This window comes from Nipponia nippon, unplaced genomic scaffold, assembly GCF_047370975.1.
Source record: "Nipponia nippon isolate SJK-2023a ecotype South Korea unplaced genomic scaffold, ASM4737097v1 scaffold_5, whole genome shotgun sequence".
NCBI classification, from domain to species: Eukaryota; Metazoa; Chordata; class Aves; order Pelecaniformes; family Threskiornithidae; genus Nipponia; species Nipponia nippon.
In genome coordinates this window covers 100890012-100905777 of record NW_028262369.1, presented here as the reverse complement: position 1 = coordinate 100905777, position 15766 = coordinate 100890012, and the positions used below count along the sequence as shown (strand labels likewise).

The window sequence follows — 15766 nt, the reverse complement described above, 5'->3', positions numbered from 1 at the left end:
CCCCAAAAAGAAGCCATAGAACTTTTCCTAAATCTAATCTTGATCTTCAAGTTATCTTTCTAAAATGGGTAGCATAAAAAATAATTTTTCTGCATTATTTCATGCTACGTGTTAGGAACTGTTTTGCACATGAGTAGCTGGATACGGAACGTAAACTATTATATGTTGTACTGCTTGCATTCCTTTTGTTCACTATATTGTATTTATTATATTTTAACCAAATGAATCCCCAAATGCTTCAGAAATTGTACACAAAGAAAATCATTGAAATAGACCTACCTGTCTTAAGATAGTAAAAAGAAACAAACAAAAAACACACAAAAGTTTTAGCCAAGAACTGTAGGGCAAACCCGTATTTTTTAATATATTGTCTTAATGAAAGTTTACTCTTCCTGAATAGCGAAATGGACATGTTCTTAAGTTCTCAACTACTCCCTGTTCCCCTCAGCTCTTAGTTTGCCCTGTTTCAGTAAATTCTACAGTTTATCCACTCCTAATTCCTTTATCTAAACATTGGAAATGTGAGACATAAACTGTTGAATGATCTGTCCATTTAAAAAATACTTCTTCCCTCTTCATGTAGTCATTTTAGTTCTTATGCTGATACTCAAATTGTTTTGACACGTCTTGACATACACCACAACTGTGGACACATTTTGAAGTTTTAATGGGAGGGGATAGTCTTTTCTTTAATGAATTATCTTTATAGAAAACATGATTTTTCAGAATGAGCAAGTAAACTTTTGTGGATGTTCTGGCCATAAACCATAAACCAGACCTTTGTTTATTTGTGATTGCAGTATCTGATGAAAATAATTTAAGAAGTTGAAATGTTGGATTTTTCTGCCTCCTCCCCCTTTTCCTGACATTTTTCCATCCCATTTTACACTTTTTAAGACTTTTAGTCTAAGTTGACACATCAGTGTAAGAGTAGAAATGGTTAAAGACTAGGAGAGCAAAGACGACAGAAAAATAATCTTCCTTTTCATAAAAGATAGATTTTTTGCACCTCATATGTTTGAAGAAACTGGCTTTTGCAATCAGCTTCAGCTCGTTGTACTTCAAATTGCTTAGATGTTACGCTGTCTGGTTGCATCTGTCTGCTTAGCTGTATGTAGAATCCCAGTCATCATCTTGGGTGGCTCTTGAGAGAGTTTTAAACTTGCAAGAATGTTGACATTGTTTCACAAAGTTGCTAATGACTTTTATTGGAAGAGGTAAGATATTTAATGTTGTGTTTCAATATTTGGGGAATATTTGATTTCACAACAGGAATTTTGGTCCTCCTTTTTGTAGTTAGCTGTGAGTTTAATGAAATGGTCTTTTGCAAAAATAAGCTTTAAGGCTATAAACATGGTACCCTCTTGATATAAACAGAGGAGTTTTTTGATAAAGCATGGAGAGCCTCGCAAAAAGAAAGCTGCCAAAAATTTGTCCCTTTCAAAGACTTCGTGCTGGCAAACTGCTTCAGACATATATGTATCTTAAGGGAGAATACTATAGCTATGTTAACTGCGTTGAGGTTATTTTTCCTCCAGGTGTTTAGCAGGGCTTAAATCTGTGTGTGCCTTGAAGCTTGTTTCCTTCTACAAAACGTTACTTAAAGAGATTTCATTTAAAAAAGAAAAAAAAAAAAAGACATTGTTATCTAGCATGTGTTGAGCCAAAAATGAAGTAATTTTTTATTTAACTATGATGATAAAAATGATCTAAATTAGTTGGTCTATTATATTTCATCTATGTTTCCTGTATACTTTTAGGCCTAGAAGAAATTGCAAAAGAAAAAGAGAAGTTAAGAAAGGTAGAAAGCGTGCATATCAAAGAAGAAGAATTTGAGACAGAAGAAAAATTACACTGTTTAAATACAACCCACTGTGAGCAAAAGGAAGATCTGAAAGAAAAGGACAACACTAATTTGTTTTTACAAAAGCCTGGGTCGTTTTCAAAACTAAGCAAACTGTTAGAGGTAGCAAAAATGCCACCTGAATCTGACATTATGTCCCCAAAACCTAACGGCAGCGCAGCAAATGGCTGCACGTTATCTTACCCAAGTAATGCAAAAAACTCTCTCTGCAGTCTTCAGCCCGCTGTATCACAAAGCACCATTGAGAAGTCTGATTCTAATAATCTTTTCAGTCCTAATGCAAGTGGGACAGGAAAGTTTTACAGTTCTCCACTAATTCCAAATGATCAGTTGTTAAAGACTCTTACTGAAAAGAGCAGACAGTGGTTCAGCCTTTTACCGAGAATACCCTGTGATGACATGTCAGTTACCCATATAGATACACCAGCTGCTACAACTTCACTTACGCCTCAGTCACATCCACCATCAAAGTCACCTTCACCTGTTCCATCACCTCTTCTGGGCTCGACCTCTGCACAGAGTCCAATGGGATTAAGTCCTTTTGCATTGTCACCGCTGCAGGTAAATAAATGATTTTTTTGAATAGTCTGAATTTACTGTGCTTATGTGAGCAGAATTTCTGTTTAGACAAATTGTTTCACAGAAGTGCTATCATTATGTCTTCTTTTTTTTTTTTTGTTTCTGAATGTTAATAACTAATTCCATGTTACAGATGTTTTATAATACTAGAAGTTGTTTTATAAAAAACATTAAGATAGGTAAAATTAGGTAAGCCAATGTATGATATTTTGTACGTGTGTTTCAGTAATTTAATTTGGCTTTTAGGAGGTTGGCCACTTTTCATTAAATGAAAAGCAGATGAATAAATAAGAACTAGTTTTCAGAAATGTGACACACCGCACCCTCCCTTTAAAAGCTATTATTTTTTAAGCATTAACAAGGCCCTAATAAGGTGTATTACACACTGGCGTTACGTTAGTTTTTCTTAAACTAATCCAAGTACTGAGTAAAGGCCTCTCTTACGTTTTGATTATTGTTTGACAAATAGCATCCTAATCATAATTCAGGTTTCTTGGTAATAATTAATAATGGTAGTTGTGATTGTGTTAACAATATATTCTGTGTAGCAGATGAAGACTGGACTACCTATAATGGGACTTCAGTTTTGTGGATGGCCTACAGGAGTTCTTACTTCAAATGTTCCATTTTCATCTCCTTTACCTGCTCTTGGATCAGGGTTGGGATTATCAGAAGTGAATGGTAACTCATTCTTGGCATCTAGTGTTCCTGCAAGTAAAAGCGAATCACCAGCACTACAGACCGAGAAAATAGCTTCTGCCCCTTCTACAGCAGTTGAAGTAGCCAAGCCAGTAGATTATCCTAACCCAAAACCTATACCAGAAGGTAAGTATAATACAACAATAAGATGGAACTATGTGAAGGATAATTTCTATGGTGCCACTATGATGTTAGAAATCTTTTTTTTTTTTTTTTTTTTAAATAATTTGCCTATTGAATTTGGCTAGATGATTTCTCTAATCTGATTGTGTGTGATCACATTAAAAATGCCTGCAAAGTGTTTATATGCTTGTCTTGATTTAGAAATGCAGTATGGGTGGTGGAGGATTACTGATCCGGAGGACCTAAAGTCTTTGCTTAAGGTGCTGCATCTCAGGGGAATAAGAGAAAAGGCCTTACAAAAGCAAATACAGAAACACATGGATTATATCACTCTGGCCTGCATCAAAAATAAGGATGGTATGTAATTGATATTCGTTACGCATGGTGTTGGGGCACGAGGCGACTGGCATAGAGCTCTTTTAGATACAGAGTTAGAGTAGTGGCTGGAGAAAAAAGGTAAAGGTCTCATTGTCTGTGGTTGCCTTTTCACCAGCCTCGTTCTGGAAAGTTATAGGATTAGAGAAATCCCGTTTAATATAAATTGCTCTAGTGGCATAAGAGTTGGTAACCTTTTTAAGCTCTTTCCATCTCTGTAACACTCTAGCTCAGCCTCTTCTTCCCCTTCTTGCCTTTAAATTGCAAGTTTGGAAACCTACACAATTTGTTGTCCATATTGGGTATCTTAAGAGTAGTACGCTTTTACAACAGTTCTTCAACATTTGACTGGAGTGACAGGTATATCAGCTTGAATTTACTCAGAGAAGTTATAATACTAATTAAAATAATAAAAATGTGATTCTCAAATACAGTTGCAATTATTGATATCAATGAAAATGAAGATAACCAGGTAACTCAAGATGTTGTGGAAAACTGGTCAGTAGAAGAACAAGCAATGGAGGTGGATCTTGCTATTCTTCAGCAGGTGGAAGATCTAGAGAGGAGAGTTGCATCAGCTAGTTTACAAGTTAAGGTAAAACCAACTTTTAGTAAAATGTCTCTTTAAAATAAGTGGTAAGAATTTAAAGTAGATAGTAGCAGTCCTTTTGCTGTTGGTAAGTGCTTTCTTATTCCATCTCTTAATTGTCTGCAAATAAAACAAATCCACTTCAGCACTATCATGGATATTTGTGTTTGAAACATTTTATTGCAGTTAAATCTTCAGCTGAAAATGCTCAGAATGGCAGTTCCTGGAGAGTGTTCTCGTACAGTGTGCAGTTCCCTGCTCATTTTGTTAACCTTCTATGAATGCAAAGATTGTAATGCATATAGACTGCTTAATTATAGTGGGTTCTGCCATAGTTATGCCTGGTGTGGATGATTATTGCTGTTAATGCTTTCAGAAAAGCCTACAATACTTTGCTTGAGTATTGTAGAGTCATGGAGAATATGTGATGGTTGTGAGTGTGAAAGAGTTAAGAATTCACTTGCTGTCATTGCAGTTTGGAGTTTTTCCAAGGTGGGTGTAAGGATGTCAAATTGCATATGTTTGGTTGTAGTACAGGTGTAGTATTTGAGATCTAGTTTGTTGTAGGGGTGGATGTTATTTCTGTGTGACCAATTGATACTGTCTCCTGAGCCTGTTGGACAGATAGACCTATTCTGATGTTTTGACCAATAGAACAGGATACTTCAAAAGGAGATAAGAATGCAGACTGTTGCAGAAAGTCTGGTAATGCTTGTATTTTTTGATTAATTGTTTTAGTTCTCTGGATATTTGGAAACTGTCTCTACAGATGGATTACAAGTAACCAAGATCTACTGGAAACAGCGCTTCAGTTACTTAGTTTGATTCCATAAAACAGTTCCTCTGTTTACACACTAAGTTAACAGCAACCAATAAATGCACAAACCTTTCTATTAACATAGGGTTGGCTGTGTCCTGAACCTGCATCAGAGAGAGACGACTTGGTATATCGTGAACATAAGTCAATTACTAGATTGCACAAGAAGCACGATGGAGATTGTGCTGGAGGCGGAGAAGGCAATACCAGCTCTCTAGAGCGGAAGAGTGACAACCCTCTAGATATAGCTGTAACCAGGCTTGCTGACTTGGAGCGGAACATAGAGCGAAGGTATCTGAAGAGCCCCTTAAGTACCACCATTCAGATCAAACTGGATAATGTGGGCACAGTTACTGTCCCTGCTCCTGCACCATCCATTAGTGGTGATGGTGACGGGTAGGTTATTGAGATTAACTTGAAAAATTATTGTGCTTCTTTGCTAATTGGAGCCTATTTTCTTATTGCCTGTTATCTATGTACTTTCTTGTATGTCTGTGATCCATATGGATCATGTTATTCTGCATGGTGCTTTGTAAAGATATTTTTTGTTATGTTTGTTGATAATCTTGCAAAGTTATCTTACATTTAACTGGTTGTGACTAAGCTTTGAGGCACGTAGCCACAGTCTGTGCACTACATGAAATTTAGTTGCTTAAACCTTATACTTATTGGCTGTGTACGTTTTGTCATTGCTTGGCTTTCAATGTGATAATGATTGTTCCGCGTTTGAACATAAGCACACACGGATGTGACCTACTTAATTTCTCTGTATTCCAATGCAGAACTGAAGAGGATATGGCTCCAGGGCTAAGGGTATGGAGAAGGGCATTGTCAGAAGCGCGCAGTGCTGCACAGGTAGCTCTGTGCATTCAGCAGTTACAGAAATCGATAGCATGGGAAAAATCTATTATGAAAGTTGTAAGTGTTTTTAATTTTAAAAACAATATTTTAACTAAACTATTTTTGCTATATCCTGTTTTCCCACTTCAGGCATTTTAAGATACCATGGTTAATAATGCATTTCTTATTACCGCGTGTAGAACTTAATACAGTTGAACTGTACGTTGTGCACAGATAAATATAAGCCTAATGGAAAAGATTGTCCCTTTCTTACCAAATTCAGTATCCTGAATTTTCTAAGATAAAAAGCCCCTGTTGCTTCAAGATGGTAATTACTCTTTGTTTTCAACATTTTGGTAAAAAAGATTCATTTCTTGCTCCATCTGATGGAAGATAATCTATCTGATGGAATATTTCTGATCTCATCCGTGACATAAGCTTTATGGAAGTTCAGCATCACATATCCCAGTTAAGGACTTCATTTTTCAGAAAGCTGAGATGCTCCAAATGTGTGGCTTCTTTGCATGCACACTTCTCACAACTGAACATAAAAATTGGACAAGTGTGTGAGCAAATAGGCTGAAGGACCTGTTTCCTTGTACACTTGACAAGTAGATCTGCATTAACTGCATATACAAAGAAGGCATGCAAAAAATGCATGTGTCAAAATTTGCATGGACCTTTGCACCTCAAATTTCTGAAAACAAAACTATTACTACAGCGATAGTGATTATGATGTGATTAAGTATGGCCAGAGCTATGTAGTGGGTGGCAACAGTGATTCTTCCATTAGTGGCTTTTTCCCTAATTTTTTAATTTCTGCCAGTCCTATACAGATTCTAGTAACATCTGGACAATTAAAGGATGATTTAAATAAAAACTCTAGTATAAGGATGTACTTTTGAGTTTATATAGCTATAAGTTTAAAGCTGTATCTTTAGAGCAAAAAGTTTATGAATTTAGTAGGAGCACCTGAAAAGGCATTTGAATATTTCAAGGTGTAGTAATTCATTATCCAGAAAAAATGTATAGTATCATCCTCAATTTGATTGAAATGTTCTATGCATTTCATTGTACATTAAACGTAAGTCTTTGGTGAAGACGTGGAGATCTTTAAGTTCCTGAAAAAGAAGTCCAGATATAGAAGAGTATCAAAATCACACAATGTGTGTAAGAAAATTGATAGTACATGAGATATTTTTAAGCTAGTGTGAATTTTAGGAAGTACTAGGATCATTTGTTTTGCCTTACTTTAGGGTGGCCTTTGGATAAGATCGTTACTGATTATTATTTGAAAATGCTGTTGTAAAATATGAATTATTTTTATGAAATAGCAACTTACATATGCAGTATGGGCATAAATGAAGAGAAGATTCCTGAGATAGTATGTGTGGGCCAAGTGATTTTGATGGGTATAAGATACCTTTACTTCTCATGGACATTAATGAAATACATAAAGTATTCACAGTTTTGTGTGCTGTAGGACACCTATCTTATAATGAATTGCTTTTCAAATGTGTTCCCAAATGTAGCCTTTAGATTAGTTCCTCACATACTGCATATATTCTTTTACAAATGTGATCATTAGTAGACTCTGATTGTGGTAAAATGAAAGGACGATAATTTTGAGAGTGAATTTGTGTGTTTGGAGGGGAAGGGTAATTTAGGTGCCATTCCTGTATTTCAAATTTTAAAAATTTAATTAAAGCCATTTTTCATGTATTATAGTACTGCCAGATTTGTCGAAAGGGAGATAATGAGGAACTGCTGCTCCTTTGTGATGGTTGTGATAAAGGCTGTCATACCTACTGCCACAGACCCAAGATCACTACCATACCAGATGGTGACTGGTTTTGTCCTGCCTGCATAGCAAAGGTAATACTAACCTTAAAGGCGAAGTGACTTACAGTGACTTTTTTATAGATCGTAGAGTTACGGGTCTACCAGTGGTTTTTTTCAATGAAAATAATGGTATGTATGTTTTATGTTGGGCTGCCATTAAATGAGGTTAATAGTTTTATTTAACTTGGATTTTTGTTGCATAAAGGCTACAGTTTTATTTGGCTTAAACTGTATATTTTTTTAATGTAAGTAGTACAGAATTTTCTTGCTGATGCAATACCATAGTTTTTTATTTCTCTTCCAGAATTTTTTCAGTTTTTGTCTTTTCAAGCTTCATCGTTAAGTGTTGACAGAGCAATGTCTTAGATTCCATTTGAAAAGAAAAAGCAGAGAAAATACTTAGTAAATATTTTTTCTCATTTTTATACAGCATACTTTAGTTTTACTTTCTTGGTACACAGTACATTTGAGAGAGAAGCTATGTATATTTTCTGTGTGAGGTCAGGAGTTTTTTTTCTCCTCCCAAGAAAAATAGTCTAAATAAAACTTCAGGCTAGTTCTAGTCCAATGACTGAATTAGCGGTTAGTATTGTTTAAAAGTCCACAATTTTCCCATCCCTAGTTAGTCCTAAAATCAAATGCATTTTTTGCTAAACTTGTTAGTTATGTTTTCTACCATCACCTGTGAATACTGTAACTGAAGAAGTAGTTTTACAGTAAATACTCAATTTTGTATTTTCTGGGTATTGTCTGTGTGATCCTTTTTTTTCTGTGCATCTTTCACAAAGTACTAAGGAAGACAAATTGTTTTTTAAACCATTATGTGCAACAGAAGTAATAAAACCAGGTTACTATTGAGAATTGATTGTCTAGTACTTTATAAGGGGTTAACTCATGCTGTAACTTTTTCTGTCATTATCATAGTTGTAATATTACAACTTACCTTGTTATAAAGATAGAAATTACCCTGTCATGCTATAACTTACCCCGTCATTTCTCTTGATATTCCACCCCCCACCCCCAATAACTACTAGGTTTAGTATAATAGAAAAATGTTTTTTTCTCAGATTTTTTTTTTCCTGTCCCAAATTTGGCTGAAAGCTGGAGATTTAAAGGTGTCAGAAATTTAAGGTAAAATTCCAGCAGAACTTTAAAACATGTTGAATATTGATTCAGAATTCTGCAAAACATGGAAGCAGGTTTTTTTGCAGACTAAGTATAAGGTATGCCTAAAACAACAAAAACATCAACATCTGCCATTCCCACCTACTTAGAATTAATATTCACAGAATGTCTCAAAATCAGGCCTTAGGTGATGACAGCTGATACGTTCTCATTGCCTTACGTTGTGGTTTTGGCTGAAAAAAAATGAACAAAAATGGCTGAAAATCAACATTCGTCTTAAATTGCCATGTGAAGTGATGTACTTGATTGTTTTTCTATCCTTGGACTAAGAACATAGTCATGATACAGAGTAGCGTTAAGAGAGTACCATTATTCTTTCTAGTGTTCTGTGTTAAGCAAAAGGAATTCCATATACAACATACGTTTTTCCACATTCGTGCATTCATTCATCGTCTGATTTGTACAAACTGACTACGTTTTTCACCATGCTAGTTACAATCAGTGCCAAATGCTTAAGAAAGTTCTTTATAACATTCATGAAATAAAGGAATTGTGTAGTTATGGCTTCTAGTAGGTAGCAAAATCTGCATATTCTTAACTCTGAAAAAGTATATTATAAAAATACATGTTTAGACAACTTTAAAACCAAATGGTATTTTGATAGGAGAGTATAAAATGTAAATGTTGCAGTTTAAAAATCGTTCAAACGGTCTAAAGTTGTCTTAGTAACACAGGCAGAGTTTAGTATTTTTGATGCTGGCTCTCTTTCTTCATAAAAATTGTTTTCTGTCTTTTCATTCTTTGACTGTCAGTGAGTCTTTTCAATGGCATCGTGTGATCCACTTGGCATTCTGCAAAGTTTCCATTCTAATGATCGGAATGATGACTTAAAATACTGTGCCAAGTTATGATGCTGCAAATACCCATAATACTTTACTTTTTTCATCTTAAATGTACCCCTTAGTTTCATCTTACTGTCTATAAATAATTCTGTATTAAACAATGTTCCTTCTTCCCCACTTGGTAGCGTTCTTGTATTGTCATACTCCTTTTATGTTCTCCTGTAGTTGTCTTGTAGCCAAACTATCTATGTCTTCCATATCTGGCTTTTAATCTTTGAATCAGTCGATCCCGTCCCTGACTTTTTAAAAACATTTTTCTGGTTTTTCATATCTTGCAAATAATATGGTTGCTTGAAAATGAATATACCATTTCAGCTGTGGTTATATCAGTCTTTTAGGAATAGACAAATATTTGTCTAAAACTATGCCAGCCTGGTTTGTTAGGAGGTACTGTTTTACCAATCTGAAGGTCAGGTGCTTTGATATTGTCACAAGTTGAGAACCTAAATCACTAGTAACAGGAATTTCTACAGCCTTACTTGCCTTTAGAGAAGAGCAAAAAGTGAATAATCTCTGATATTAAATATTTCAATTGTAATATAATAATTCAATATAATAATTCAATATTTCAATTGTTTCGGTGCTTCTGTTTGTCTGATCTTCACTGCTGTCTATCAATAATAACAGAGGTTTCTGTAATTTCTTGGTTATTGCTTATTTCAGTTCTCTCTGTTGTAGGCAAGCGGTCAAACTCTAAAAATAAAAAAACTTCAAATCAAAGGGAAAAAAAGTAACGAACAAAAGAGAAGCAGGAAATTAGCAGGAGATACAGAAGATGAAGACTCTGCAACTACAAGCACCTCCTTAAAAAGAGGAAAAACAGACCCTAAAAAAAGAAAAATGGATGAAAATGTTTCTGTAAGCCAGTTAAAGCAAGAAAGTTTCACTGCTATTAAGAAACATAAGAGAGATGACTCCAAGGACCTGGCTATATGCAGGTAAACTGACAAATTCTGAACTTGGGTAAGTGTTGTTGAAACAAGGAGTGCCTGATTCTTTTTATCTATGTTCTGGGGAACGAGAACCCTGTTCTTTGTCTTTTGTTCTTTATCCCGTAGAGGTTGTGATAATTGAGTGTATATATAAAGGACTTAATGTGTGCTTGCTGGGAGTAACTGCTGTATTTGGTAATGAAGCCCCAGAGGAAAGTACCTGATGTTAGAATGTGGCCTGTGAGATCTGCTCCTACCTGCCCTTCCAGGAGTGGGAAGGAGGAACCCCGATAGCAGTGGTACTGACAGCTTTCTCAAGTGTAGCACAGGTGATTAACCACTGCGTCCAAAAGGCGTTGCGTTACAGAGGAGGAGACAGTAATAGGAATGCATCTTCTTTTGTAGTATTGTTGGTCAGTCAAAAGTGACATAGTTTTGGAAAGTCAGTATTAGCACCTTTTTTGCAAGTGGTTTACATTGAGGTTTGAAGTGTTGAACTTGCAGGGCCCTGTTTTTCTTTTGGAATGTTGGTCACTAGAATTCCATCTTGTGTAGGTTGCCTGGAGAGAACTTAATGCTATTTTAGATACTCAGTTAAGATGATGTCTTTATCGACGTTGTTCTCAGCCTTGCACGTGGCACAGAATAAAGTGCTCTCCCTTTATAAAGTGAATAGGTTGGCAGTATATGATTAATTTATGGAACAGTGAAAAACCTCTGTGAATATATGAACAGCTTAAAAATAGTGATTTAAAACCTTATTTTATTTTATTCAGCATGATTCTCTCAGAATTGGAAACTCATGAAGATGCCTGGCCTTTCTTACTTCCTGTAAACTTGAAACTTGTTCCTGGTTATAAGAAGGTTATTAAAAAACCTATGGACTTTTCCACCATTAGAGACAAGCTAAGTAGTGGACAGTAAGTAAACCTATTGTAAATTTTACTTTACATTTTAAAAGTATTTAAACATTGAAATACAGTACATTTTTTAAAATTAGTTAAACTGTTTCGATCTGCCTGCTCTGGCACCTTTGTGATTACTTTTACAATCAAAATAAAAGTTCTTAACTGTATACTTTTGTCTTTGCCATATGTAAGTGAAATAGCACGTCAGGTGGGAGAACCTGTGGAACTGGCTGAAAAACAATAAAGCTGCCAGGTCAAATGCACAAAATCAATCAACAGGAAAAACTTTTTTTCCTCATCTTTTCTCATTGAGACATCTTTCTTACTGTTGTTACATGTAAGCAAGAACCTGCTGTGTGGGCTTGAAGCTAATGGAGGCCCTGTAGATAACATAGCTGTGGAGTGAGTTGGTACCCTGTTGTGGGAAGCCAGGTAACATTCCAGTAATGGTGGTGAACCATTTTGTAATCCTGGAATTAGACTGCACAACTTCTTAACAAAGAAAAAGACACTACGTTCCTCTGTTCCCCTTCCCTCCTTGTTACATCCCTGTGCTCTAATGGTTTACCACCACCAAAGAAAATTTTGTCATCCATAAAGATTGGCCCTCTTCAGTGCCTGTCAGCTCCACACAAAGCAAGTTTCCTAGGGTAACACAAGGGGCTTTTTAACTTCTTCAAGCTTTTTCTTCCTTGAATATGAGATTTAAATGCTCCACACGTTCTCATTGGTATCAGTAGACTTGTAAATTTTACTGCCTTTCTTTTTGATAATTCCCATGAATATTGAAACACTATTTGGGCCATCTATGTTCAGGATAACAAAAAGAATAACAGTGTTACAGGATTGGCTTGGGCAGCCTTTGTTTGTACCTGATTGTTCCTCTTTTAGGTAAATGCAGCTGTACTCAACACTTACTTTGAACGGACTTAAGCCCAAGAATAGATGAATAAATGGAAAATAGTCACAGCATTTTAACTAGAAAGCTATTGAAGGGAAGGGGGAAGTTAAATTAAAGAAAAGTTTGTTTTCCAGTACAGGCTTGAAATTCTGCCTTACAGAGTTTTTGAGGAAAATAACAAATACAATACGAGAGAGTATTTCCTTCCACTGATGTTCATTTTCTTGTTAATATTTAAATTAGAATTTAAAAAGTAAAAGTATAATTAACGCGTAGAGCATTAATTGAATATTCTGTGGCTGGTTGTAAATTCACTGATGTTAAGGTAGTTCTTTCTCATGTAGTTGAAGTGTTTTTCCCCTTTGATTCTCTATGTTCCAAAAATCATTCACCTTTTTCTTCTTTCAGGTACCCTAATCTTGAAGCATTTTCGCTAGATGTCAGGCTTGTTTTTGACAACTGTGAAACCTTTAATGAAGATGATTCTGACATAGGCAGGGCTGGCCACAACATGAGGAAGTATTTTGAAAAAAAATGGACAGAGGTTTTCAAAGTGAGCTGAAGTTACCAGAACTCTTTTTTCTTTTTTTTCTTTTCTTTTTTTTTTTTTTTTTTTTTTGCCATTAAATGAGGACTGATAAGACCAGCAATGTGAACTGTATTTACATGAAAGTGCAAGGCACATGCAAAACTGATGACTGGTTTCTTCCTTTAAAATATCACAGAATTGTGATACTAGTTCTAAAGGCTTCACTCCTACAGCAACCATGGCCCCTTGGTTATTGGTTTGTGTGTTTTAACAAACTAATTTAGGTAGAACAGGGAAGCACACCCAAAGAATTTCAAAGAAAGGGGTGTTATAGTGCAATAGCAATTTAAAATATATCAAAACGCACTGAATATTCAACCACCAGAGCTCTACTCGGGGAAATGGTTCTCTTTTCCCTTTCAATAAATATCTATTTTTCTTTTTTTTACTTTGTAGTTTATTTTTTAGTGAATGTATTTAATTTTATGAATTATTTATGATTATACAGCATTCAGAATCTTCGTTTTCTGTGAAAAGGAAGAATTAGAAAATTGCTTTAAATCTTGAAAATACAACAAGGAATGTTTTAAAATATAAAACAAAGCCAAGTAAAACTGTTTACACTGATGTGCTGTAAAAGCACTAAAAATTAAACTTTACTGTAGAGTTACAAGTACATTTATATATATGTTGCTGCATCACTTGTGTAGTTAAATTGTATTTCAAGACAGTGAAGAAAAATTGAGACATGTATATACTGTTCATTATTGTTTATATTAAGTCTTGTTTTAAATATGTATGATGTGTACATATTGTTTGCAGACATTATTGTTTATGCCTTAGGAGGACGGTAGCGTTTTATTTTAGTCTTAAGGTAATTATAGCTATATGGCTTGTACAGTAATTATCCTCTACCAACACTGTGGAGTCTCCTTAATCTTGGTAGTGCCTGCCTTTAAAACAGGGTGTAGGGGATATTAGTTTTCCATTTTTCTATTTTGTTATATAATTTCAAGCCACCACGGCCTCAAATTCAAGTATAATCATTTGTATCCATGTGGAATAAAATTGTGATGATTTCCTACGCACACAGTATTTTTTCATAGAAACATTTCCCTCCATTTGCCTTGCCACAGAAATAACAAAAAAGACATTTGTAACCACTGTGTTTTATCTACTGTGTGTTGTGGTGGCCTGTTGGGGCAGATAGATCAGAATTTTTTTTGTACTAATGTAAGAGTACTTGAAGTTTTATTTAAAAAAGATGTTGTGGAAAGGTAGCATTCTTTTTCTTTTCCTTTTTTAGGAGTGTTATTTTTCACTAGTATGTGTGGCACGGATACAATAAAAGACTGTTTTGCAAACCGGATTTTCTTGGCGATTTTAATACTTCAGGTCCTGTGTATACAGGAACTTTTTTAATAGTATCTTGGGAGTCTTGCATTTAACATTCAGTCCTTATTACGATACATCTAATTCTCCTGGCCTTTTAATGGTAATTCAGAAAGAGGGGATTGCCAAGCAGGCAGCATGCAGTTCAACCGCCTGTTTGAATGAGCGTAAATAATGTTAGGTGTAACCATCGGGCTGCCTAGTCTTTGACCTGTTTCTGCCAGTCCTGTTTACTGTCGTTACAGTGTGAACGCACATGATAATGTAAATACATGCCACATGTAATGTTTCTTAAGACTGTCCATGCAAGGTTTCATCCTTTTTGTGGTCTGTAGAAGGGCATGAGTCATAATCCTTGCTCTGACTGAAGAAAATAGAGGAATTACAAATGAATATTGTGGAACCCCAATAACTATAGCTCCCTCACCAAGTAATGTTTGGGGGGGGGGGGGCGAGGGAAGGTGGTGGTGTTTGCTTTTAAACTATGCCTCCCATGTTTGAGTCTTAGAGCCTTGTTTTGCCATTATACTTCTTGTCTCTGCTGAGAAAGAACGGTCAGTGCCTGGTTTTTAATAAAATTTTTGTTTCTGTTGCCCTCCCCAGAAATCTTGTTGAATAATATTTTTCTTTTCCAGAGTCCTTTTAGAATAATTCGAGTTACCTAGAATAAAAAAAATTCACATTTGGATGTCAGGCAGTCTTTCATTTTAACATTAGTGCCACCACTGACTGCTTCACGCCTTTCTGAAGACTTCAATAAAAAGGCTTGCTGACGTGTTCCACAGATGTGAAGATTAAATCAGTGTTTTGAACACATGATGGTAGGCTTGTAAGAGTGTTGTAAGTATGCTTAGATTACTGGGAAAACTATTTCTTTGGTGCAAAACAATTGTTTTTTTCCTCAGATTCTGTACTGGTTAATGCTTTGTCTGCCATACTAGATCTAATACTAGTTTTCTGAGGAGTCAGAACAACATTACTAGTACACTACACGCACAGTTGCATTTTTTCAGCTTGTATCCTAATGCAGCCGAAGAGCTGGGAAAGTTAAGGTGCTAACAGCTACTGTAGCTATGACAGTGAGACAAGCATCACCTCTCTGGACAACTTTACCAATGTATTGCTTTGGCCACTAGCAGCCAGTGTCTTCATTACTATTTCAGTAAAATTAACTTCACAGGAATTACTGTATTTGAATGGCAAGCTTGAATCGTACATATGCCATTATATATCTCCATAGAAAAGAACAGGGATTTAGCGACTCGAAAAATGTACTTAACTTTTCTTCTTTGCTAACTTTCTCTCCTGTTCATGCTTCTGTCTGTTTTCTTAAAGGACAAGTTTCCCAG

General features: G+C 35.4%; 1 protein-coding gene across 12 annotated transcripts in view; it reads left to right on the top strand.

Moving 5' to 3' along the window:
• BAZ2B (bromodomain adjacent to zinc finger domain 2B) overlaps positions 1–13115 on the top strand; it is a 164984-nt gene extending 151869 nt beyond the window's left edge. For 7 of the 12 annotated variants that reach the window (XM_087732680.1, XM_087732679.1, XM_087732676.1 and 4 more), the window contains 10 exons: positions 1761–2425; positions 2992–3268; positions 3467–3622; positions 4075–4235; positions 5132–5442; positions 5829–5964; positions 7615–7761; positions 10434–10693; positions 11464–11607; positions 12905–13115. In XM_087732680.1, coding sequence (XP_087588806.1) covers positions 1761–2425; positions 2992–3268; positions 3467–3622; positions 4075–4235; positions 5132–5442; positions 5829–5964; positions 7615–7761; positions 10434–10693; positions 11464–11607; positions 12905–13058 — 2411 coding nt within the window. In that variant the 3' untranslated portion in view covers positions 13059–13115. Of the gene's footprint in view, positions 1–1760; positions 2426–2991; positions 3269–3466; positions 3623–4074; positions 4236–5131; positions 5443–5828; positions 5965–7614; positions 7762–10433; positions 10719–10813; positions 11017–11463; positions 11608–12904 lie in introns of those variants that run through there. The other 5 variants (XM_087732683.1, XM_087732682.1, XR_015698909.1 and 2 more) reach the window with 4 other exon arrangements.
• The last annotated feature ends 2651 nt before the right edge of the window (positions 13116–15766 follow it).